Genomic DNA, 19,241 nt, shown 5'->3' with positions numbered 1-19,241 from the left:
GGGACAGGCCGTAATGACAGTCTGACAGCCTTCATCAGTACCTGTTCTGCTGTGCGTCCTCCTGAATGACGTGGGTTCGTGCTGCGATGGCACGTTCCGTCCCTTCCACCCGCCTCTCGCGTTCATCAGACCCTCTGTGCACCAGGCCGGGTGCTGGACTGGGGCAGAGCCGCTAACCAGAGTGACAGGGGCCCTGCCTCCTGGAGCTGCCCGGGCAGGTCAGGGCGCAGGAGGACCCTGCCCCCTTGCTCCCCTGCCCCCCTCAGTACTGTAAGGCCCTGAGGCAACAAGACAATGCAGAGCCTGGGAGGGAGGAGAGGGAGAGAGGAGTCAGAGGAACGAGAGGGGCCCCTCCGAGAAGGGGCTGTCTTAGAGCTGCTGGGCCATGGTCCGGGAGGGCCCGGGTGGGCAAGGCACAGACAGGGACCAAGTTAACACTCCTGGAAGGTTGGAGATGTGGCTGGAGGGGGTGACAAAGGGAAAGGCAGGGAAATGAGGCAGAAAGTGCCAGGGCACTCTGGTGGGAGGCCCAGCATGTGGTGGGAAGACATTGAGGACTGGTGGGGGGAGGGGGGACTATGCTGTGGCCCTGAGAGGTCTCCAGCTGTGTCACATGGTGAATGAGGGCAGGCGGCAGGGACAGAGGCAGAGAAAGAGCAAGGGCTCCCGCGTGGTCCAGGTGCCTGGGGTGGTGGGACACAGACACGTCGTCCGCTGACCATCTGGCTGTCCTGCCCAGACACGTCGTCCACTGACCGTCTGACCATCCTGCCCACAGTCACGTCATCCCCTGACCGTCTGGCCGTCCTGCCCACAGACACGTCGTCCCCCGACCGTCCGGCCGTCCTGCCCACAGACACGTCGTCCCCCGACCGTCCGGCCGTCCTGCCCACAGACACGTCGTCCCCCGACCGTCCGGCCGTCCTGCCCACAGTCACGTCGTCCCCCGACCGTCCGGCCGTCCTGCCCACAGTCACGTCGTCCCCCGACCGTCCGGCCGTCCTGCCCACAGTCACGTCGTCCCCCGACCGTCTGGCCGTCCTGCTCACAGACACGTCGTCCCCCGACCGTCCGGCCGTCCTGCCCACAGACACGTCGTCCACTGACCGTCCGGCCGTCCTGCCCACAGACACGTCCTCCAATGACTGTCTGGCCATCCTGCCCACAGACGACCAATCCTCCAGTGATCGTGCATCTCTCCATCTGAGAACATACTCACTGTGTGCCGGTGTGCCAGGCACTGTGATCATCTGGCACATGGGTTTGCACTTGCCAGGGAAGCTCCCCTGAAGAGCTAGACTAGAGCAGGACACACAAGGAGACAGGTGCGAGCACCTCGCGCACCTGCTTCAGGCGCAGTGAGGAGTCTGCTGGGCTGTCACAGGAGCGGGGGTGATACAAGGTAAGAAGGTGGGACCGTCCCGGAGGAAGGGAACGGAGGCTGACCGGAAAGGAGGAAGCGCTCCAAGATGACAAGTGGGGAAGGCGCAAAGGGAGGTGTTTTTGGCAGATGACGCTCTGGGGACTGAGGTGTGGGACAGGGGCAGTACCCCCCATGGCCCTGGGGCTTTTGGAAGCGCAGGGAGCCCGAAGAGAAGTAGGTGAGCTGGAAATAAGGATTTGGGGGAGACGGTGCCATGCAGAGGAATCGGGGCTTTTTCCTTCTTTGTCTCTGGGAGCTCTTGGTGGTCGTGATGCCATGGGGCGGGGGGCAATTCTCGATTTCAGAGGTTAGACCCGAGGGGACACAGGGACCCAAGGAACCCCAGAAAGAGGGAGAAGCACGGACTCACAGTCAGCGGGCTGTCTCCCTCTGGACAGCTCTGCTTCTTGGATATTGCCGTAATAGGCTTCAAAATCTACACGAGAGGAGAAAACCATAACGTGTCATTTAAAGCCATAAGACTCTCCTGAAATTAATACCCACCCTCCTGACGCAGCATGTGGGCCGCCCCAGTGTGTTTCTAGAGTCCACATCCTGTCCTTGTGGGTGTTACCGCGTCACCACCACAGTGGAGGAGACAGTGGAGTCTGGGCCCGGCCCCGAATATGAGGGGACTGTGGCACTTACCAGAGGGGGAAGGGGACAGTCCCTGGGAGGGCGAACTTCCTCCAGGGGAGCTGGGTCCTGGAGAGCCCTGGTCCTGGGGAGTCACTCCCAGGGCCGCAGCATCACCCGTGGCAGGAACCCAGTGTCGGCTGACCATGGGCCCTGAGGAGGGTTTCCCCGCGGCTGAAAGGCCGGGCTGGCCCCGGGTCTGTGGCGGCTCCTGTGAGAACGGCGCTCCCGTTGTGTGGCACTCCGGCCAGCTCGGCTCCGTGGACGGTGGACTGGACTCTGGTGGCCTGGAAACGGCCCCCAGCCCGGCAGAGCCCAGCAGCCCCACCGTCCTACAAAAGGGAACTTGAACAAACACAGGACAGTGTCAGAAATCTGTAGCAGAAAAGCTATGCGGTTCAAGGTTTACAGATTACATCACGTGCTGTTGTAACAGACCCGATGCAAATCTGAAAAGGACACGTATGAGAAAATTCGCGGAGCCTGGTTTTCACCGGAGGCAGGTAGTCCGGCCCCTGAGAAGCAGACGCATGGAAGCAGGCCACCAATTTGTCCACGTGTCCCCCTCGGGGCCCCGCCTGGCACGGGTCGTCCACGCATGTTCGAGACAATGAGGCCACGTGGACTCTCTCCCAACCCTCGCTCACCTGTCAGCGTCTCGGGTCACAGTTCTAACAAGTGCTAGGATAATTTACAAGAAAGGACGAACGCCAAACAAAGAAAAATTTCTGAAGACGTAAAAGACGATGTGTCACGGTGGCCAGCTTTTAAGTGCTGCCGTGACACAGCAAGATTCTGTGACAACAAAGACAAGGGATAATCCCTGGCTCTGCTGCAAGATCAACTACCGGGGTCTGTGCCCCAGGTTCCTCTAGTGCGTTCCCCACGGGCTTTGCCTCAGAAACGCTCAACTATCTCGGGGTGTGGGAACAGCTCCGCTGTGAAGAAGTGCACATTGCCCGAGTCTCCGTGTCCCTCCAGCTGTGAGGGCAGCCGGGCTCCGAGCTCCGTGTAGGGAAGCTGCGTGCGGCCCCACCAAACGGATCCAAAAGAAGTTAAGTGTGGGTTTCTGAGGGCTTGGCACAAGCTTCTGTCATAGGAACAGCCACGCGCAGCTCAGAAATAAAAGCCCTTCTGTTTGCCATTCGCCACCATCTCTCTGATCACAGACACCACCGGTGGGAACCCATGTCCCTTGTGGTTCAAACCCAGCGGCCACGGCACCCGCAGGCCACCGCCCACCCCAGAGTGGGCGTGTTCTCCCGGGATCCCACGTACCCTCACCACCATCCTTGCAGCGCCTGGACCCACCTTCCCCACCCAAGAGAGCCAGGTCTTGGAGAAGCCCCTCTGGGCACAGGGAGCAGAGCTGGGGCGAGACCTGGCCCCAATGACGGCGGGACCTGGGAGGGACGGGGGCGAGGCATCCCCAAGGGCATAAAGGAGAGGGGCTGGGGGACACGGTCAGCGACAGGCAGGACCAGGGACGCCGGCCCAGAGGAGGCAGAGTCTGCACGCCATTAGCGATCTGTGAATCCCCGCGTCCTGCCCCGCTTAACACACGAAGGGGCAGCGACCTCACCTTCCACACTAGTCCCTTCTGTTGCGTTGACCAGGAAGAGGTCCCAGGAGTAGGACAGCCCGGACACTTGGCCACAGACTTCACACTCAGCCTGAAGACAAAGTTCCTCGTTCCAGTTAACAAAGACGTCTCTAAAGTTGACCCAGGAGATGTGGACGAATCTGTGACGTGCAGACCGGGTTGGAGGTTTTAGGGAAAGGACTGGGTGCTTCTGTGGTCTTGTTCAGCCACGTTAAGAGGGTGTCTGTGTCATGGCCAACGTGACTGAGCACCTCTGGGGTGGCCGAGCCCTCACCCAGCTCTACCCACGCGGGCCAGATCTCAGGAGGCAAACACATTGAGCTCACTGAGAGGGTGTGCAATCCCTCCAGGTCACACAGCTCGGGACAGAGCCAGGATGGCGCTCTGGCCACTCTCTCCGCAGGAGGGACGCCCCCTGAGCGTTCTCTTCACCTTGGGGCTCCGCCCCCAGTGGCCGAGGACATTCTGCATTCTCACACGGCCTCGGGTCCTCCAGGGGACACTGCATCCATGCCCTTAGCCTTGCTCCCTGCAGTCTGCTGGGCCCCACACAATCTCTCAGGCCTGCAGCCCCGCGGCCCCCCGAATTCCTTCCCCAGGCTCCTTTGCTGACCAGCACTCGCCAACACATGCCCTGAGGAACGCAGTTCCTTAGGCGGTATGGGTGGTCAGGGTTTGCCGCCGCGGGCCTGATTCGACGGGTTTCTGTCCTGCGGGACTCGGGGGCCTCGGCAGGCCAAGGTAGAGAGACACCCCCCCCCCCCCCCGCAAACTCCCCGAGCATGTGTGCGGTGCAGGTGTTCCCCCCGTGTCAGACCGCGGCCCCCCCAGCACAGGAGGTCCGGGTGGAGGGAGCACAGCACACGGGGCCACGCAGGCTCCTCGAGGGGCCTCAGGCCGGGCTGTCCCTATGTGTGCACGTACGTGTGTCTGCATGTAAGTGGTCACGTCTCTCTCCATGCACCACGTGCGTGTGCCTGTTGGGTAGGGACGGGCCAGACACGGGAGGCCCGTCTGGCCCCAGACCTCGCAGAGACAGGGTCCACAGGGACCCAGATAATGCCTGACAGGACTGACAGACATCCACCTTTAGAACATGGTGAGTATCTTCAAATAAATTCTTTATCTTATGAGTAGCAGGATTATATGGTACATTGTATTTTTTTAAAAAGGGCCTAACTTATTAGTATAATTATTTAAATGATGGCCCAAGGCTTGTAGCCCTGTACTGGCATTCCTTCACTTAAAAAAAAATTTTTTTTAAGTAGGCTCCACACCCAGTGTGGGGCTTGAACTCACGACCCAGAGATCAAGAGTCACATGCTCCACTGACTGAGCCAGCAGGGCACCCCCATTCCTTCACCTTTAACACACATCACGACTAAACCGATGCAGGCAGTCTGGGTCTGTATGGACCTTGGAGAAGTGTCCACTCCGTCTGCTGAGACTTGTTTCTCATGGCTTCAAACCTGAACCCCTGGGGGGCGGCGGGGCTCCATCACGGTGGTCTGCCTGACCTTGGTACCACAGCTCATGTCCTCTCCTTTGCATTGGTCCTGCCAGGCACGGCCAATTTGCTTCCTCCTCCAGGAAGCCTTCCAGAACCAGCTACCCACACTTCTAACTACATGTGTTTTCAACATGACGATGGCAACTGCCTAGACCCGTTGCAGGGTCCATGTACGGAAGCGGTCCCGCTCGCCTGAGTCCTTGCGGACGTCCCGCTTGCCCCCAGCCCGCTCCTCGGGACCTAGCTCCCCAGGGGAAGTCTGAAGCAGCGGCAGGGCATGCCAACCTGCATGGTGCTGGCGCTGAGTGGGGCCCTCACTCAGGTGCTAGTCTGGCCTCTGTGGTCATAGTATTTCTCTGCTCCTTCCACCTGCACCACCTCCACGCTGCCATCTGGCCCAGCTCGGCGACGCCTAGAAGGCCCTGGGCAGAGGCCCTGAGATGCCTTAGCCCCTTCCAGGCTTGGCCTTAGGCCCCAGACACAGGAGCCCTCCCGCTTGGAGCCCCCAGCTGCCAGCATGTGCCCAAAAGGCTCTGCCCTGGGGCCAGAGGACCGCGGATTCCCCCAGCCCTCCCTGGTCAGCCCCTTTCTCCTGTGGGCCCAGCTCCCGCATGTAGTGGCTCCCACACCCATAGGGCAGAGCATGGAAGGGTGCACCCATTGGATCTGCAGTGCAGGGAGCACAGGACAGGACGCACCTGAGTGCCGAGTTGGGGCGAGGGGACAGGAACACCTGTGCCTCTGAAGAGTTCCGGCCACCGCTGGACACCATCAGTGTCACAAGAAACTGGTCATAGCTGTCGCTCAGAGAGTCCGCAGGAAAGGAAAGGGTGGGAGCCCCGGCGTCCAGGCTGCGTGGGGAGGAGGCAGAGAAGCAGGGGTGCCCAGGGGCGCTGGCCGCGGTGCACTTCCAGTGATACCTGCGGGACGCCACCGTGGGGCTGAACGCACCTCCTCTGGCCTGTCAGGTGACCACCCCGGGGTCACTCAGTGGGCTTTCCCGGGGCCCCAGGGGAGCAGCTGGGCAGGGAGCTGTGAGGTTGCGCTTACGCTCTGAGGCAGGGAGGGTGGGGTGTCCAAAGTGGGAGCAATACCGCCAGGTACCCACCCGGCTTCCTGGGCCAGGACATGAGCACCAGGCATGCTCAGTCCTCTGTACTTGCGACAGTCAGGAAGACAGCCCCAACCCCTGCCTGGGGCAGGTCCTGCCAGCGGGGGAGGGGAGGGGGCTGGGACACATGGAGACAAGCAGCGCCCCCCAGGGAGGTGCCGGCCCTGCAGCCGCAGGGACCCCCCCCCCACCGTAGCACCCCAAATCTGCACTCCTGCTCATCCCTTCAAGGTCACTTCCCTCTCTTGGCTGCAGGTAAGCTGGACCAGGACACCTGTCCTAACCCTCCCTGTATCCAGAGCCTGTCCAGCTCAGGCCCTTGTGGGAGCGACCCTCCCCAGAGCTCGGCGGGAACAATCTCCGTTCCCAGGGGGAGACTCAGCCCGTCTCAGCAAACACACACACTGAGCCCTTGCTTCTGGGTGCCACGTGGGGCTGTCGGGAGGGCACAGCGTGACCAAGACCCCACTGTCTCCTGAGGCCACGGTGCAGGAGGTACGCAGCCAGCTGTGTGCTTTGTCCAGAGTGCGTACACATCACCAGCAAGTTGAGGGGCCGCCTCTGGCTTCCGCCAAAGCCCACACTTGCACGCAGCAAATGTCTACGCTGGTTATTCACGAACACTCACTGAGGCCCTGCTGGGCGCCAGGCACAGGGGATATGCCAAACCGCAGCCCTGCCCTTCTGGAGGGACCGTTCCAGAGGGAACAGACTGCTGACAGTGACAGCCGGTGAGCGGATATCCGATGTCACGGGGACAAGGCACAGAGTCGGGATGGGACCGTCGTTGCTTCAGATGGGGCCCTCAGAAGCCCCCCGGGAATGTGCTGTCTGAGCACAGACGGAAGGAAGTGGGGTGGGGACGGTCCAGGAGTCAGCTGAGGGAAGATGCGGGAGGCACTCCCACCGCCCTGGTGCTGAGGGCAGGGGGGGGGGGGGAGCACGGAGCAGGAAGAGGACTCGGGGGACAGGTGGCCATAGGCCTGGGGCACGGGGAGCGCTCGGGCAGTGCTGCAGACTTTGGGGCAGGGCTTTGCAAGCTGCGTCCAGCTGCTCCAAGAAGCAGGGCCTGACGGTGGGCAGGGGACAGCCGGCACCGGTGAGGATGCCCCGTGGGAGGAAGCCGGATGCGGCCCTCACGGAGGACGGGGCCAGCGAGTCTTCCTGACAGACCGGCCACGAAGGGGGAGAAGAGCAGCCGCGGCCGCTGAAGGCTTCGGCCTCGATAACAGGAAGGGCCTTCCATCAGCAGACGGGAAGGCCGCAGAGGGCCCGACGGGCGAGGACACAGCCAGCCGGGAGTCCAACGGTGGTCTGGGTGGGGGCTGCACGGACGGTGTCCATGGAGGGTGCAGCTCAGGGGGAGCGGGGTGCAGACGGTGTCCACATCAGGAAACTGGGTGAGGCCACCAGGGAAGGTGTGTGGACGGTCAAGCGCACCAGGCCTGAGCCAGGGCCTCTAACATTAAGGGATGCGCGAGACTCCGAGATCAAGCTCCCCGAACACCAAAGCAAGAACTTTAGTAACGAAATAACTTATTTGCTAAGGATGGACTGTTTGTGTGAGGTGTGAGCAGGGCCTCAGGAGAGGATTAGATCACGAAGCGGGGGGGAGGGGGGGAGCTCACGAAAAGACTGGTGCTCCTATAACATGGTCCCCAGGGAGCCCTGGACCCCTTCAACCCTGTGAGGACACAGTGAGAGCACCAGCTCTGAATGAGGAAGCAGGTCCCCCCCTGGGCACAGAGCCAGTTGGCACCCGGGTCCTGGCCTTCCAGCGCCCAGAGGAGACAGAAGGAAACGTGTGGTTTATGGACGATGCAGGCCGGGATGGTTTGTTATAGCAGCCGGAACGGATTGAGGCAGTATTTCAACTTCCATTTTCCAAAACACCAACTTACAAAGCTGCTCACGTGTTTAGTTCCATGCCTTCCCCAAATCCCTTACGTTATGATCCCGAGTGAAACGTCAGTTCAACTAACAAGAGTGGAGGCACTTAAGTCGTTTGAATGACGAGGCAGGATTTACGGCCACCTCTCCCAACGTTTCTGGGCCTGGGTTTGGAGAAGGCGATGGGTGGGGGGAGGGGGGGAGGCTGTGCCCAGCCCAGATGGTCACACAGCCCCCCGGCTCACCTGAGAACGGCCCCAGGACTGTCTGGGTCATAGGACTGGGATCCCCTGAGGACGACGATGAACGAGGGGGCTCTGGAGATGAACAGGTGCGTGCCCTCGGAGATGACGCTCACGGGGGCCCGGGCTCGCACCTCCACCCCCACACGGTAGCTGCTGTGCACGACGCTGCCTTCCACCTGAACCTGGGAACACCGCCGACAAGGGGGCATCACCCGGGGGACCGGGCAGGACACCCTCCGGGGTGGACGCTCCTCTGACTCTGGAAGGAAACTGGAGCCTCTCAATGTGCCGTTGGCTCCAACAGCGGCTCCGAGCGCTGCACTGAGAGGGTCCGTTATTTCCAACCCCAGCCAGTCACCTTCGCCAGGCAAACAGCCTACTATGTGCCCCGTGGAAGCAGAGTGGCTGAAGCCGGTGAGGATGGGGGCATTCGCTCACCACATCTGGAGGGCACACGGAGCTGGGACTCCTAGGTCTGGGGACAGAGCAACACCGTCAGTAACATGGCCCCGTCCACTCAGTCCAGATGCCAAACCTACTCCACAGACAGGGAGTCTGTCCGTCTGTCCGTGGTCTTGGACGGCACTGGCAACTTCCTTCAAACTACATTTCTACCCCCATGTGATCGATGCTCTTGAAGTAAGTAAATGAACTTTGAGACAAATACTCTTCAACTCAGGAATATGGAACAGTTTATGAAGAAGGCATTTGCAAGGGTTCTCTTAGAAGTGTGATGCAGCTTGAAAACCAAATAGAGCCTAACACCCGCTGCTCTTTTCACGGGTCCTGGCTGGGTCCTCCGTGACTTTCTCCAAAAACGTACCCACGGTCCCTGCTGGCAGTTCTCCCGAGAGCGGGCCTGAGGGCGATCCACCGTCTCTGATCACACTCCAATCTGCCTGCCCAGCTCCTCCCGCCCCAGAAGCCAACAGGAACGTCCAGAGACGGGGCGTGCAGGGTGGGGGAACCTGTCAGGACAGTGACGGCAGGAGGTCTGGACATCTGAGGGAGTGGCCCCCGAAGGCGAAGTGATGACACGAGCTCGGATCCCGGCAAAAGCATCTTCTCAAGTCGGGTCGCCACGACTCGGACAAAGACACATCCGTAGCCCACTCAACGCCAACGACATGGCTGATGAGGGAGTGTGTCAACCAGCGGAGCCATTGAGCTCCGAGGCGTGGACCGCAACCTTGACCCTTCCCACGTGGGCAGGTGAGGGCACCTGTGACCCCACTGTCCGGATCTCGGGGAAAAGGGACTCTCAAGCGCTGGATGCATGAAGCTACCAGCACTGGGCCTCATCAATCATTTCGATGCCCATCTCTGTGCACCTTATCCAATGGCACGCGCTAGCTCAGAGCTGCAGGATGGAGAGGAAACCCATGGCCACACGGCCCTGTCCACTTCTCTTTTTGCCAGGTCACAGAGCACTGACTCGTGACCTTACACAGTATGAACCAGCCTCTGCATGAATGACTGTTTCTAACCACGACAATGGTACTTGTAATCTGCAGGGTTCGGAGCCACACCACAGGGAGATGGGCATCCGTGCCAGGCCTCCGGGCAGGGGGCCAGACCGCCTGTCTTGGGAACTGTCCTCCACCCCATTCGTGCCCAGCTGGAACACGGGGTGGTTAGGCTGGTCATACGGTCCACACCATGACCGCACTGGGTCTGCTCTGGGCCACGTCTGTCCAGCTGAAACCTGCCCTTCTGGCAGTCACTCCCCAAGAACCTCAGTGACAAGGAGACCCCCAAGACTGGTAACAGAACAGGAACGCCTGCTTGGTCTTGTCAATGTGATGACGGACAGTAAAGATTTTAAGCCACGTCAAACCAAGAAAAAATATAGACCATTTCAGGAACAAGTGATTTCAAGAATATAATGGGGGTGCCTTGGGTGGCTCAGTCAGTTGAGTTGACTTTGGCTCAGGTCATGATCTCATGGTTCAGTTCATGAGTTCAAGCCCCGCGTCGGGCTCTGTGCTGACAGCTCAGAGCCTGCAGCCTGTTTCAGATTCTGTGTCTCCCTCTCTCTCTCTGCCCCCTCCCCTGCTTGTGCTCTGTCTCTCAAAAATAAACAAACATTAAAACATTAAAAAAATAAAATAATAACTGGGGCACCTGGGTGGCTCAGTCAGTTAAGCATCCCACTTTGGCTCAGGTCATGATCTCACGGCTCATGGGATTAAGCCCCATATCAGGCTCTGTGCTGACAGCTCAGAGCCTGGAGCCTGCTTTGGATTTTGTGTCTCCCTCTCTCTCTGCCCTCCCCTACTTGTGCCCTGCCTCTCTCTCTCTCTCAAAAATAAACATTTAAAAACAGGGAGTATTACTAATAAAACATTTCTACTATTTAAAAATTAACAGATCCTTATGATGCTTATTATAGACATACCAAACCTTGTCTCGTTTTCAGGCTCCTTCACCTGTTCCATTCCCAAAACACAAGGGCTGCCTGCTGGGGCTCCTCCTTCCTGCTCCTGTCCTCGCTGCTCAGAAAGTGTCCCAAATGGACACTCTGCTCTCCTGAGGGAAATGGGGAGCAGTCTCACTGTACTCCATGCACTCGGTCTTGACCTTTGCGTTTTCCATTTCACTTGTGCGAGTAATCACGAGGGTAGGTGACTGGCCGTAAACCCACCTGCAGTCACCTGTTCTGCCTTTCTGCCCAAGGCCACTGTGCCATTTCAGCCTCCCATTGCCTCTGAGTTCACCATTAGAGCGCTCCAGAGTGATGGAACGTTCCAGAGAGTATTCAGTAGTGAAGTCCCATCCTTCAGTCTACTCCCAACTCTTCCCTAATTAATACTTCTGAAGTAAAGTGTGGTTCCCACTCCGCTGCCTCTGACCTTTCCTGTGGCCTTCGTCTGCAATGGTGCTACTGTGGCTGTCACCCGGCCCTTGGGGAGGGGTCCAGGGCACGGTGGAATGAGCACAGATATGGCAAGGAAGCATCTGGAAACCCTGATCGCGGTGCAATGCTGCTGAGACATGCAAGCACATGTCACTGCTCCCAGTGTGTGTGCTGGCGTCTCCAGGGACCTGAGGGACCCACATTGGTCCCCACGCATAGGGCAGGCCCTCATGTCCCAGAAGAAGGAACAAAGCCCCTCCCTGTGGAGCTGGGGCGGCACCGGTGGTCTCCAGTCCAGCCTTTACACCTGCCAGGCAGACCCCAGACCCTTCACCAGGTCTATTCCCCACTTGCCCTGACAGCCTGTGCCCCCTCACGAGCCCTAGTTTCCTTCAGGGTCTTGGCCCCGGCTGCTGCCTCCCACGTCCTGTGCCCCATGAAGCCAACTCTCCTAGAAGAGACCACGACCTACTGTCACCATTTTTCCAGCCAAACGCAGCAAATGTCAGCACCAGCCTGGTCACCAGGGTGCCCTGGTGGCCCTGCTCTCTGACTAACATGCCCTCCCTTCCCAGGCAGCGGGCCCCTTGATGACACAAATACACCTTTAACATCCCGGGACTACCTCGGTGACATGGTCAAAGCAGGTACACAGGAAGCTTTTGCTAAACAAGGAGATTTTCACGATTACTCTGTCTGCATTTGGACATAAAATGTGTTAAAGGAATCAAGCACTTCTCGAGATCCCAGCCACACCTGTTGTGACAGCCCTCTTTTTCTTGGACAGAGCAGGCTGGGGTAACAGGGGCGGGGGTCCTGTTCAGAGGCTGGTGGAAAGCACGCTGGCTGGTCACCCACCTTGGCAAGCGCGGTGTAGTTCCCGGGCTGCAGGAAGTAGCCGGGGACAGTGAGGGTCTGCCCGTGAGTGCTGACAGCAGGGGGCAGGGGCACCCGTGCCCCCTCGGAGTTCCAGAAGGTCCAGGTGTAGGAGAGGCCTTGGGAGATGTCACAGAGGATCGCAGACTCGAATGTCACACCCAGGTTCACGGGCTGAGATCTCCATACCTGCAGGTTAAAGAGAAAAGGGTCTCGAAAGGTCCATTATGCCTGATGCCACAGAGAAGCATCAAAACTTACTCTCAACATCGGGCACCAGTGACCCTCTTGCATAATCACAGGGTGGGCCCCTTACAGCTGGAATACAAAACACTGAAACAAATACACATTCTTCCTGCAGACAAAATCACGAGTCAATATACAAAAACAAGAAAGAATACGTGAATGTTTATGCTTATATACCCATGAGAGGAAAAATCCTTCTAAGCATAAGATTAATGGGAAAATATGAAAGGGAAAAGGTGAATAGATCTGATTCCATAGAAATTTAAACTTCTGAACAGTCAAATATAGTTTCAAAAAGATATCCACATAGAAAAGAAACACATGGGTAAAATACACGGAAGTTAGTATTGTTTAAAACCTTTTTATGTTTATTTTTGAGAGAGACACAGGGACAGAGAGAGAGGGAGGCACAGAATCTGAAGCAGGCTCCAGGCTCCGAGCTCCAAGCTGTCAGCACAGAGCCGGGCACGGGGCTCGAACCCACGAACTGCGAGATCAAGGCCTGAGCTGAAGTCAGACACTTAACCACTGAGCCCCCCAGGCGCCCCAGTATCGTTAAAAATCAAGAAATATTAGGAGTACCTGGTGGCTCAGTGGGTTAAGCGTCTGTTTTCTCATCTTAGCCCAGGTCATGATCTCACTGCTCGTGAGTTCGAGCCCCGCGTCAGGCTCTGCACTGACAGTGAGGGGCCTGCTTGGGATTCTCTCTCTCCCTCTCTCCCTCTCTGCCCCTCCCCCACGTGTGTACACTCTGTCTCTCTCTAAAACAAATTTAAAAAGAAAGAAACTGGTATTTATTAAAATTGGAATGTGACTTTTGACGTTAAGTGTGTCCAGTGACAGTGGCATTCTCCTGATGCATTTCAGATGATTTCCCGTTTTTCTTTACACTCTCAGAAAATGTGTATGAGACAAAAAAACTATGAAGAAAAAACAGACTCGTCAATATTGTTTTATTTTAAAAATGAAAAAAACTTGAGTACTCTTTTTTGTGGAAAACCACCCCAGGAGGTGCCTGGCTGGCTCAGTCAGTAGAATGTGCCACTCTTGATCTCAGGGTCGTGAGTTCGAGCCCTCACTGGGTGTAGAGCTTACTTAGAAAACAAAAAAAGAAGAGAACCCCAGATCACACAGCCAACACACAGTTTGAGCCACATGGCGTGGAGTCAACTCGACCTTGTTTAACCAGGGAAAACCCCCATTTGGTGGCTCAACCCAAGAGCAGAGTCAGGATTTAAGCGCAGACCCCTCTCCCCTGATTCCAGGGGGACCCATGCTCCTAATGGCCATGTTAGGGGTCCCCCCTGACCTTCTGTCCATCTCCCTGACCCAGAGAGCCCACTGCCCGTGCAGACTGATGACCTTATAGGCACATGCTGGCCTCATGGGGGCATGGGTCTCACTTGTAAGAGACTGTCACTGTCCCGTAGGGCTCACATGGCCAGGAACCACCCGGGCCTTGCCCGAGGGACTGTGCACCCCCCGATCCCCACTGCCTCATCTGGGGTAGGAGGTCCCCAACCCAAGACCCTGGTCAGCAGCCCATCAACGGCCTCTCATGCCAGAAAACCACGGGACACATTCGGGCAAATGCAGCCAAGTCCCAGGCTTTCACTCCGTGTGTCACTGGACACTTCTGCCCTGAAAGGGGAAATCCGTTCCACACGAGAGGCCTCAAAGGAACAAAAGGAATAAAAAGTGGCCCTACTTTTCCTAACCCGTAGTAGGCGCTCAGGAAAGGGCTGGCTGACACCGTGTGTACCCGAACATCCCCTTCTCCTGACAACACTTCCGTGCTTTGCACCAGCAATTTCTGGAAAGCTTCTCAGAGCCAGCGGCTCTGAGCACCAGAGGAAGAGGGGAGAATGAAGGCCCAATCAGCCCGGAAGGAGGACCCCTGGGCCTGGCTCTGGGCACTCAGAGGCCCTCAGAAGCGCCGCCTCGCATCCGGCACGGAGGGCCAGTTGCACAGAGCCTCCCTTTACTGCCCCAAGTGCCGTCGTTCCAGCCCAGCCCTACCTGCACCTTGCCCGGCCCCATGTTCTTCACCGGGGGCGGCTGGCAGGGCTCACGCACGACGAAAAGTTGCTTTCTCAGGGAGGCGGTGCTGACATCGTTGAAGGCGAGGACCTGGACGGTAAACTCCCCTTCCCTGGAAGGGCCACAACGCACAGGAATGAAGAGACTGAGCCCGTCCGTCTGTCCCTCCTCCTCCGGGACACCCTCCATGGGAGTGAGTGTAGGACTCCGAGCCGGGAGGCTCAGACCCAGACCCGGGTGGCCCGCACCTCGTCCACTCCTAACCTTGAACGAGGCTTCCCGTGGGCACGTCCACCTCCCCAGGCAGGCCTAGCTGTGCGTGGATCTCCAGAATGCCTCACACCAGGTAAACAGTGGGTGCTCAATAAATACCGAATGAAAGGACACAGCCCAAGCGCCTCAGGATGACAGAGAGGCCCTTCGCAGTCTTCCGAGCCCCTTCTACCCGCGTCGGGCCCCCACCCCTCGTCCAACTGCCCTCTCCGTGCCTCCTGGGGCTGAGAACGTCCATCTTCCTCCTGCCGTCCCCAGACCAGGAGCTCCCGGGGAGCAGCTGGGTTTACATGTCACTCTTCAGTATCTGCCAACGGCATGCGCTGCGGGGTTGGTTAGGAGACCCTTATGTGCTGGCCGCCGCGTGCAGAGCCCTGCCTGCGCCTGAGACCCTCACCTGCTGTAGCTGTGGCTGGCAGAGCTGCCCCCCGGGCCCACGGCGCCGTCCCCAAAGTCCCACAGGAAAGCGACGTCGCTGCCAAAGTTGAGTCTGCACTCAAAGGTCACGCTGGTGTTGAGCAGAGCCGAGGACGGGGACGCGAGCCGATTGGCGACGATTCTCCTCTGCGCCCTGATGCGGTGGGGCTCCGAGGCCACCCTGCCCAGCCTGCTGGAAGCCTGCACCGTCACGCTGTACCTGGGGGCGGGGGGGGGGGGGGGAGGCGGGGACCGAGGAGGGGGCAGGTAGGGCAGGGGGAGACAGGAACAGGTCAGGGGCAGAGAACCCCGCCTCACTGCCCGAGAAAGGTGGGGGTGGGCACGGTCCTCCACAGGGCTTTCCCACTTACTGGGACGCCACCCCTCAGTCATTAGGTCAGTCACCTCCAGAGTGGGAGGGGGGAGGGCCAAGCACTGGGACCCCTCCTTGGAGGGGGAATTTACCCAGGTGGGGGAGATGGGATCTGAACCCAGGAAAGTTTGGTTCCAAAGCCCCACACATGCCCCTGGTGCAAGCGGGAAGGAAGGAGCCTCTTCTTTAAATTCACATTTGAGGGGCGCCTGGGGGCCCAGACAGTTCAGCGTCCAAGCCTCTGACTTCGGCTCAGGTCATGATCTCACAGCTCATGGGATTGAGCCCTGAATCGGGCTCTGTGCTGACAGCTCAGAGCCTGCTTAGAATTCTCTCTCTCGCTCTTGCTCTCTCTCTCTGTCTCTGCCCCTCTCCCGCTCACACTCTCTCCCAAAATAAATACACTTAAAGAAATCAAAGTTTAAAAATGAAAAAATAAACAAATGTACGTTTGAAGTCCCATTCGCGGACGCACCAGCGGCACTAAGTGTGAATGTAGCTCAAGGTCGTGGCGGGGAGATCTGTACACTGAGCTACGGCCACACTGCCAGCAGCCACCCCTCGTGATGCCCATTGACTGACCACTGGGGGATGCGGAGTCTTTTCCTAATGCTCCTGGAAGTTGTCCTCACGGGTGGGCCTTCTCCGAAATACCACAGGAACTCCAGGGGGACCGTCTCCTTGGTCACAGCCAGAAAGGTGATGTCGGTGTCGGTGGCAAACACGGTTCCGTTAGTGTAGACAGAGACGGCTGTGTACGTGAGGGAGGTACGGATGCTTCGGGCCATTCAGGGACCCCAGCCTCCTCACCTCCCACACGGTAGGGCGGGAAGGCAGGATCCTGAGCCCGCTGACACACAGGCGGCCCCAGTGCAAAGGCCAGCAAAGTCCTAAAGTGACAGGGCCGATTCCCTGTGAAATCTCCTGGAAAGCATCTGGTACGGGGTCAGGGGCTCCCAGAGGATTCTGCACCATAACCCACCCTGTACCTTCAGGCTGAAGCCTCGCGGTGGGTGGTTTCTAGAAAGCCCTACAACAAACTACAGGGAAACAGAGCTAGTTCAAGGGCAAAAGAAAATCTCAGCAGAGCTAATCGCAGACACTGGCATTGCCCAGGGCCCTCGGTGATCCCGACTGACTCTGACAAGTCTCGAATAAGAAAGGGAACATACGCTGCATCTGGAACCGAACAGTCACGGGTTTCCACGCCTGGCCGCCGCCCACTCGTGTCCGAGAAGTGAAGGACACGTTCCACGAGGGCCCAGTTGGAAAACGATGTGTGACGACAGTGCCTACGCGGGAAAACACAAAACAGAAAACGTGGTGACGATCTTAAAAATCCACTCCTCTGTCTCAAGCAACAGATGGTCCCCAGTTTCCATTTTTTACTCTCTCTCTCTGAATCCCAGTGGATTTCAAAATTCTGAAGCCCGAGGTTTGGAATCAGACAAGCCTGCGGAACGTGAACCCGTCACAGAATGTTTTTCGCGGGAATCCTGTGTTTTCTCTTCTCCCCCAGGAACTGCCTGGCGTGGCAGTAACTGTTAATTCCTTTGCTGGATGGCCTCGTCTTTAAAGGGCCTCCCCGGTGCGCACCAAGGAGTGTCTTACTTCACAAGGGCTCCTAACAGGGTCAGGCGGGGGCAAGCTTTTAACCCCTCGGACACGCAATGCAAAGGGCTGCACACACATGATACGTGTGCACACACGTACACATATATGCACACACGCGTGTGTGCGTGTACCGGGAGGGCAGGCACCCCCCATGGTGTCAGGGTCCAGAGCAGGACCATCGTGTCTGGGCACACTGGTCTGCTGGGACAGGAGGAGAGGAGACGGGTCTTTGTTCTCAGGGACTGGTGCTCTGTGCAGCTCTTCTCTTCACGGAGACAAAATCCTCTTTTATAACAATGGTAACGTGCAGTGAGTATTTTGTTCTTCATCAATGCTCTAGAATATTTTTTTAATGTCTATTTATTTTTGAGAGGCAGAGCGTGAGCAGGGTGGGGGCAGAGAGAGAGGAGACACAGAATCTGAAACGGGCTCCAGGCTCTGCATGGACAGCAGCGAGCCCAACACGGGGCTCAAACTCGTGAACCGTGAGGTCATGACCAGAGCCGAAGTCGGACGTTCAACTGACTGAGCCACCCAGGTGCCCCAGTGTTTTAGAATTTCTGAAAAATAAATATCTCATGTCTAAGAGTGACAGCATCTCACTGACCACACCTACAACTCAGTTCTGACCAGGACACAATCACCAGCTGGAAAGAGGAACCACAACGTACGAATCTGCACGAGACTATTCGGGTGGTCCATCTGTGCCGGGTCTCCCGATCCCAACTCCCAGTGCAGACCCCAAGGGCACAGACTAAAATGCCTCCTCCCTGTGTTTTGTGACATCCTGGACAGAGAGGCACTCACGGGGCTAAGTGTATAGAGAGGGTGCGGTCGGTGTGTAAGATCCCATGAGTGTCGTCCGGACACGTCCTTGCTGGCCTCTCCTTTTCCCTGCTTCCGGGAAACATAACCCCTAATTCCATCCCCTGAGGGAGTATCTCCGACGGGTGCCCACACTCGCCCACGACTCTTCTTCCCACGTGTTGCTGATATCTGGCTGGGATCCTCCACTCCCACTCCACCGGCCTCCAAGCCGGGTCCCTTACAACACTGAGCGCCAAGGGAGCCCCCGCCGGCGGCTGTGGGCCTGATGTGAGCGAAGAGGGAGAAGAGTGCCTGGCACCCTGTGAGCATTCAGCCACCTGCAGCACCCGTCGGGCCTCCTCTCTGTGCGCGGACTCACTGCCACGTTGTCAGCCCCAAATGCTCTCCCCGCACCCGTTACCTCGCGGCAGACCCACTCCTCAAGGCCCATCGTGGACTGCTTACCCTGCAGGTGCACACGATCCCTCCCGAAACCTCCCAGGCCCTGGCCGTGCCCTTGGGGACGCAGCTCCATGTCCTGGCTCCTGTTTTTCAGACGCAGACCTCCATGTGTTTACTAGACTGTGAATCCTGAGACAAGGACTCTGGACGCGCCCCTCAGAGCACAGTACTGTGCAATCAGTGCTTGCTGAGCGAGGCGCGGTGAGGCAGGAGCGCGTGTCTGGATGGGGAATGGCTATGCCCCGCACCGTACAACGCCAGCACAGAGGCTCGCCGCGTCCAGAGTGGAGGGCGGGAGGTTCAGACCCCGGGTGCAGCTCTTACCTTTCTGATCCGTGCGGGAGTCCGTGAGGACAAGAAGCCCGTCCTTGTGGATGCTGCTGGAGTTCATGGACACGGACACGGTCGCAGGGCCGATGTCCACATAATAGGGGCCAAGCTCCTTTTCAGTTCCACAGAACTCACTGTGAATAACTGCCTTGAGCATATGGACTCCTTCTGGAAAAAGGAGGAAGAATGACCACTAGATGAACCATTAAAAATATGTGCAACATCAAACCTGCGTGGAAGGGCAGCGACGGTGATGACACTGGGAACTGACACAGCAGAGGTGACTTTCCCTTTCAGGAGGGCCACGTCGTGGGCACGGGACACCCCGCAGGCGGGCCATGTCGTGGGCATGGGACACTCCACAGGGCCCTGCGTGGGTTTTAGTGCTCCGTTGTGGTGAAAGTCTTAATAATTTTCATTAACAAAGGGCTCTGCATTTGCATTTTGCCCTGGGCCCCGGGAGTTCTGCTGTGGTACACATTCACAAGGATGGAGACAGACCCTGGTCACCCCACCACTAGGCAAAAC

At 58.1% G+C, this 19,241-nt stretch overlaps 1 protein-coding gene across 1 annotated transcript in view; it reads right to left on the bottom strand.

Annotated features, from left to right (window-relative positions):
* PKD1L1 (polycystin 1 like 1, transient receptor potential channel interacting) overlaps window positions 1-19,241 on the bottom strand; it is a 129,800-nt gene that overhangs the window by 76,222 nt on the left and 34,337 nt on the right. The window contains exons 8-18 of the mRNA XM_053218734.1: window positions 18,708-18,881; window positions 16,673-16,792; window positions 16,083-16,251; window positions 15,108-15,347; window positions 14,417-14,549; window positions 12,134-12,340; window positions 8,419-8,600; window positions 5,871-6,092; window positions 3,642-3,802; window positions 2,072-2,404; window positions 1,794-1,859 (exon numbers count right to left, since the gene is read on the bottom strand). Coding sequence (XP_053074709.1) covers window positions 1,794-1,859; window positions 2,072-2,404; window positions 3,642-3,802; window positions 5,871-6,092; window positions 8,419-8,600; window positions 12,134-12,340; window positions 14,417-14,549; window positions 15,108-15,347; window positions 16,083-16,251; window positions 16,673-16,792; window positions 18,708-18,881 — 2,007 coding nt within the window. The remainder of the gene's footprint in view (window positions 1-1,793; window positions 1,860-2,071; window positions 2,405-3,641; window positions 3,803-5,870; window positions 6,093-8,418; window positions 8,601-12,133; window positions 12,341-14,416; window positions 14,550-15,107; window positions 15,348-16,082; window positions 16,252-16,672; window positions 16,793-18,707; window positions 18,882-19,241) is intronic.

Source organism: Acinonyx jubatus, chromosome A2 (assembly GCF_027475565.1).
Source record: "Acinonyx jubatus isolate Ajub_Pintada_27869175 chromosome A2, VMU_Ajub_asm_v1.0, whole genome shotgun sequence".
NCBI lineage: Eukaryota > Metazoa > Chordata > Mammalia > Carnivora > Felidae > Acinonyx > Acinonyx jubatus.
The sequence above is the reverse complement of the archived record's forward strand: the minus strand, read 5'-3'. Positions and strand labels throughout refer to the sequence as shown.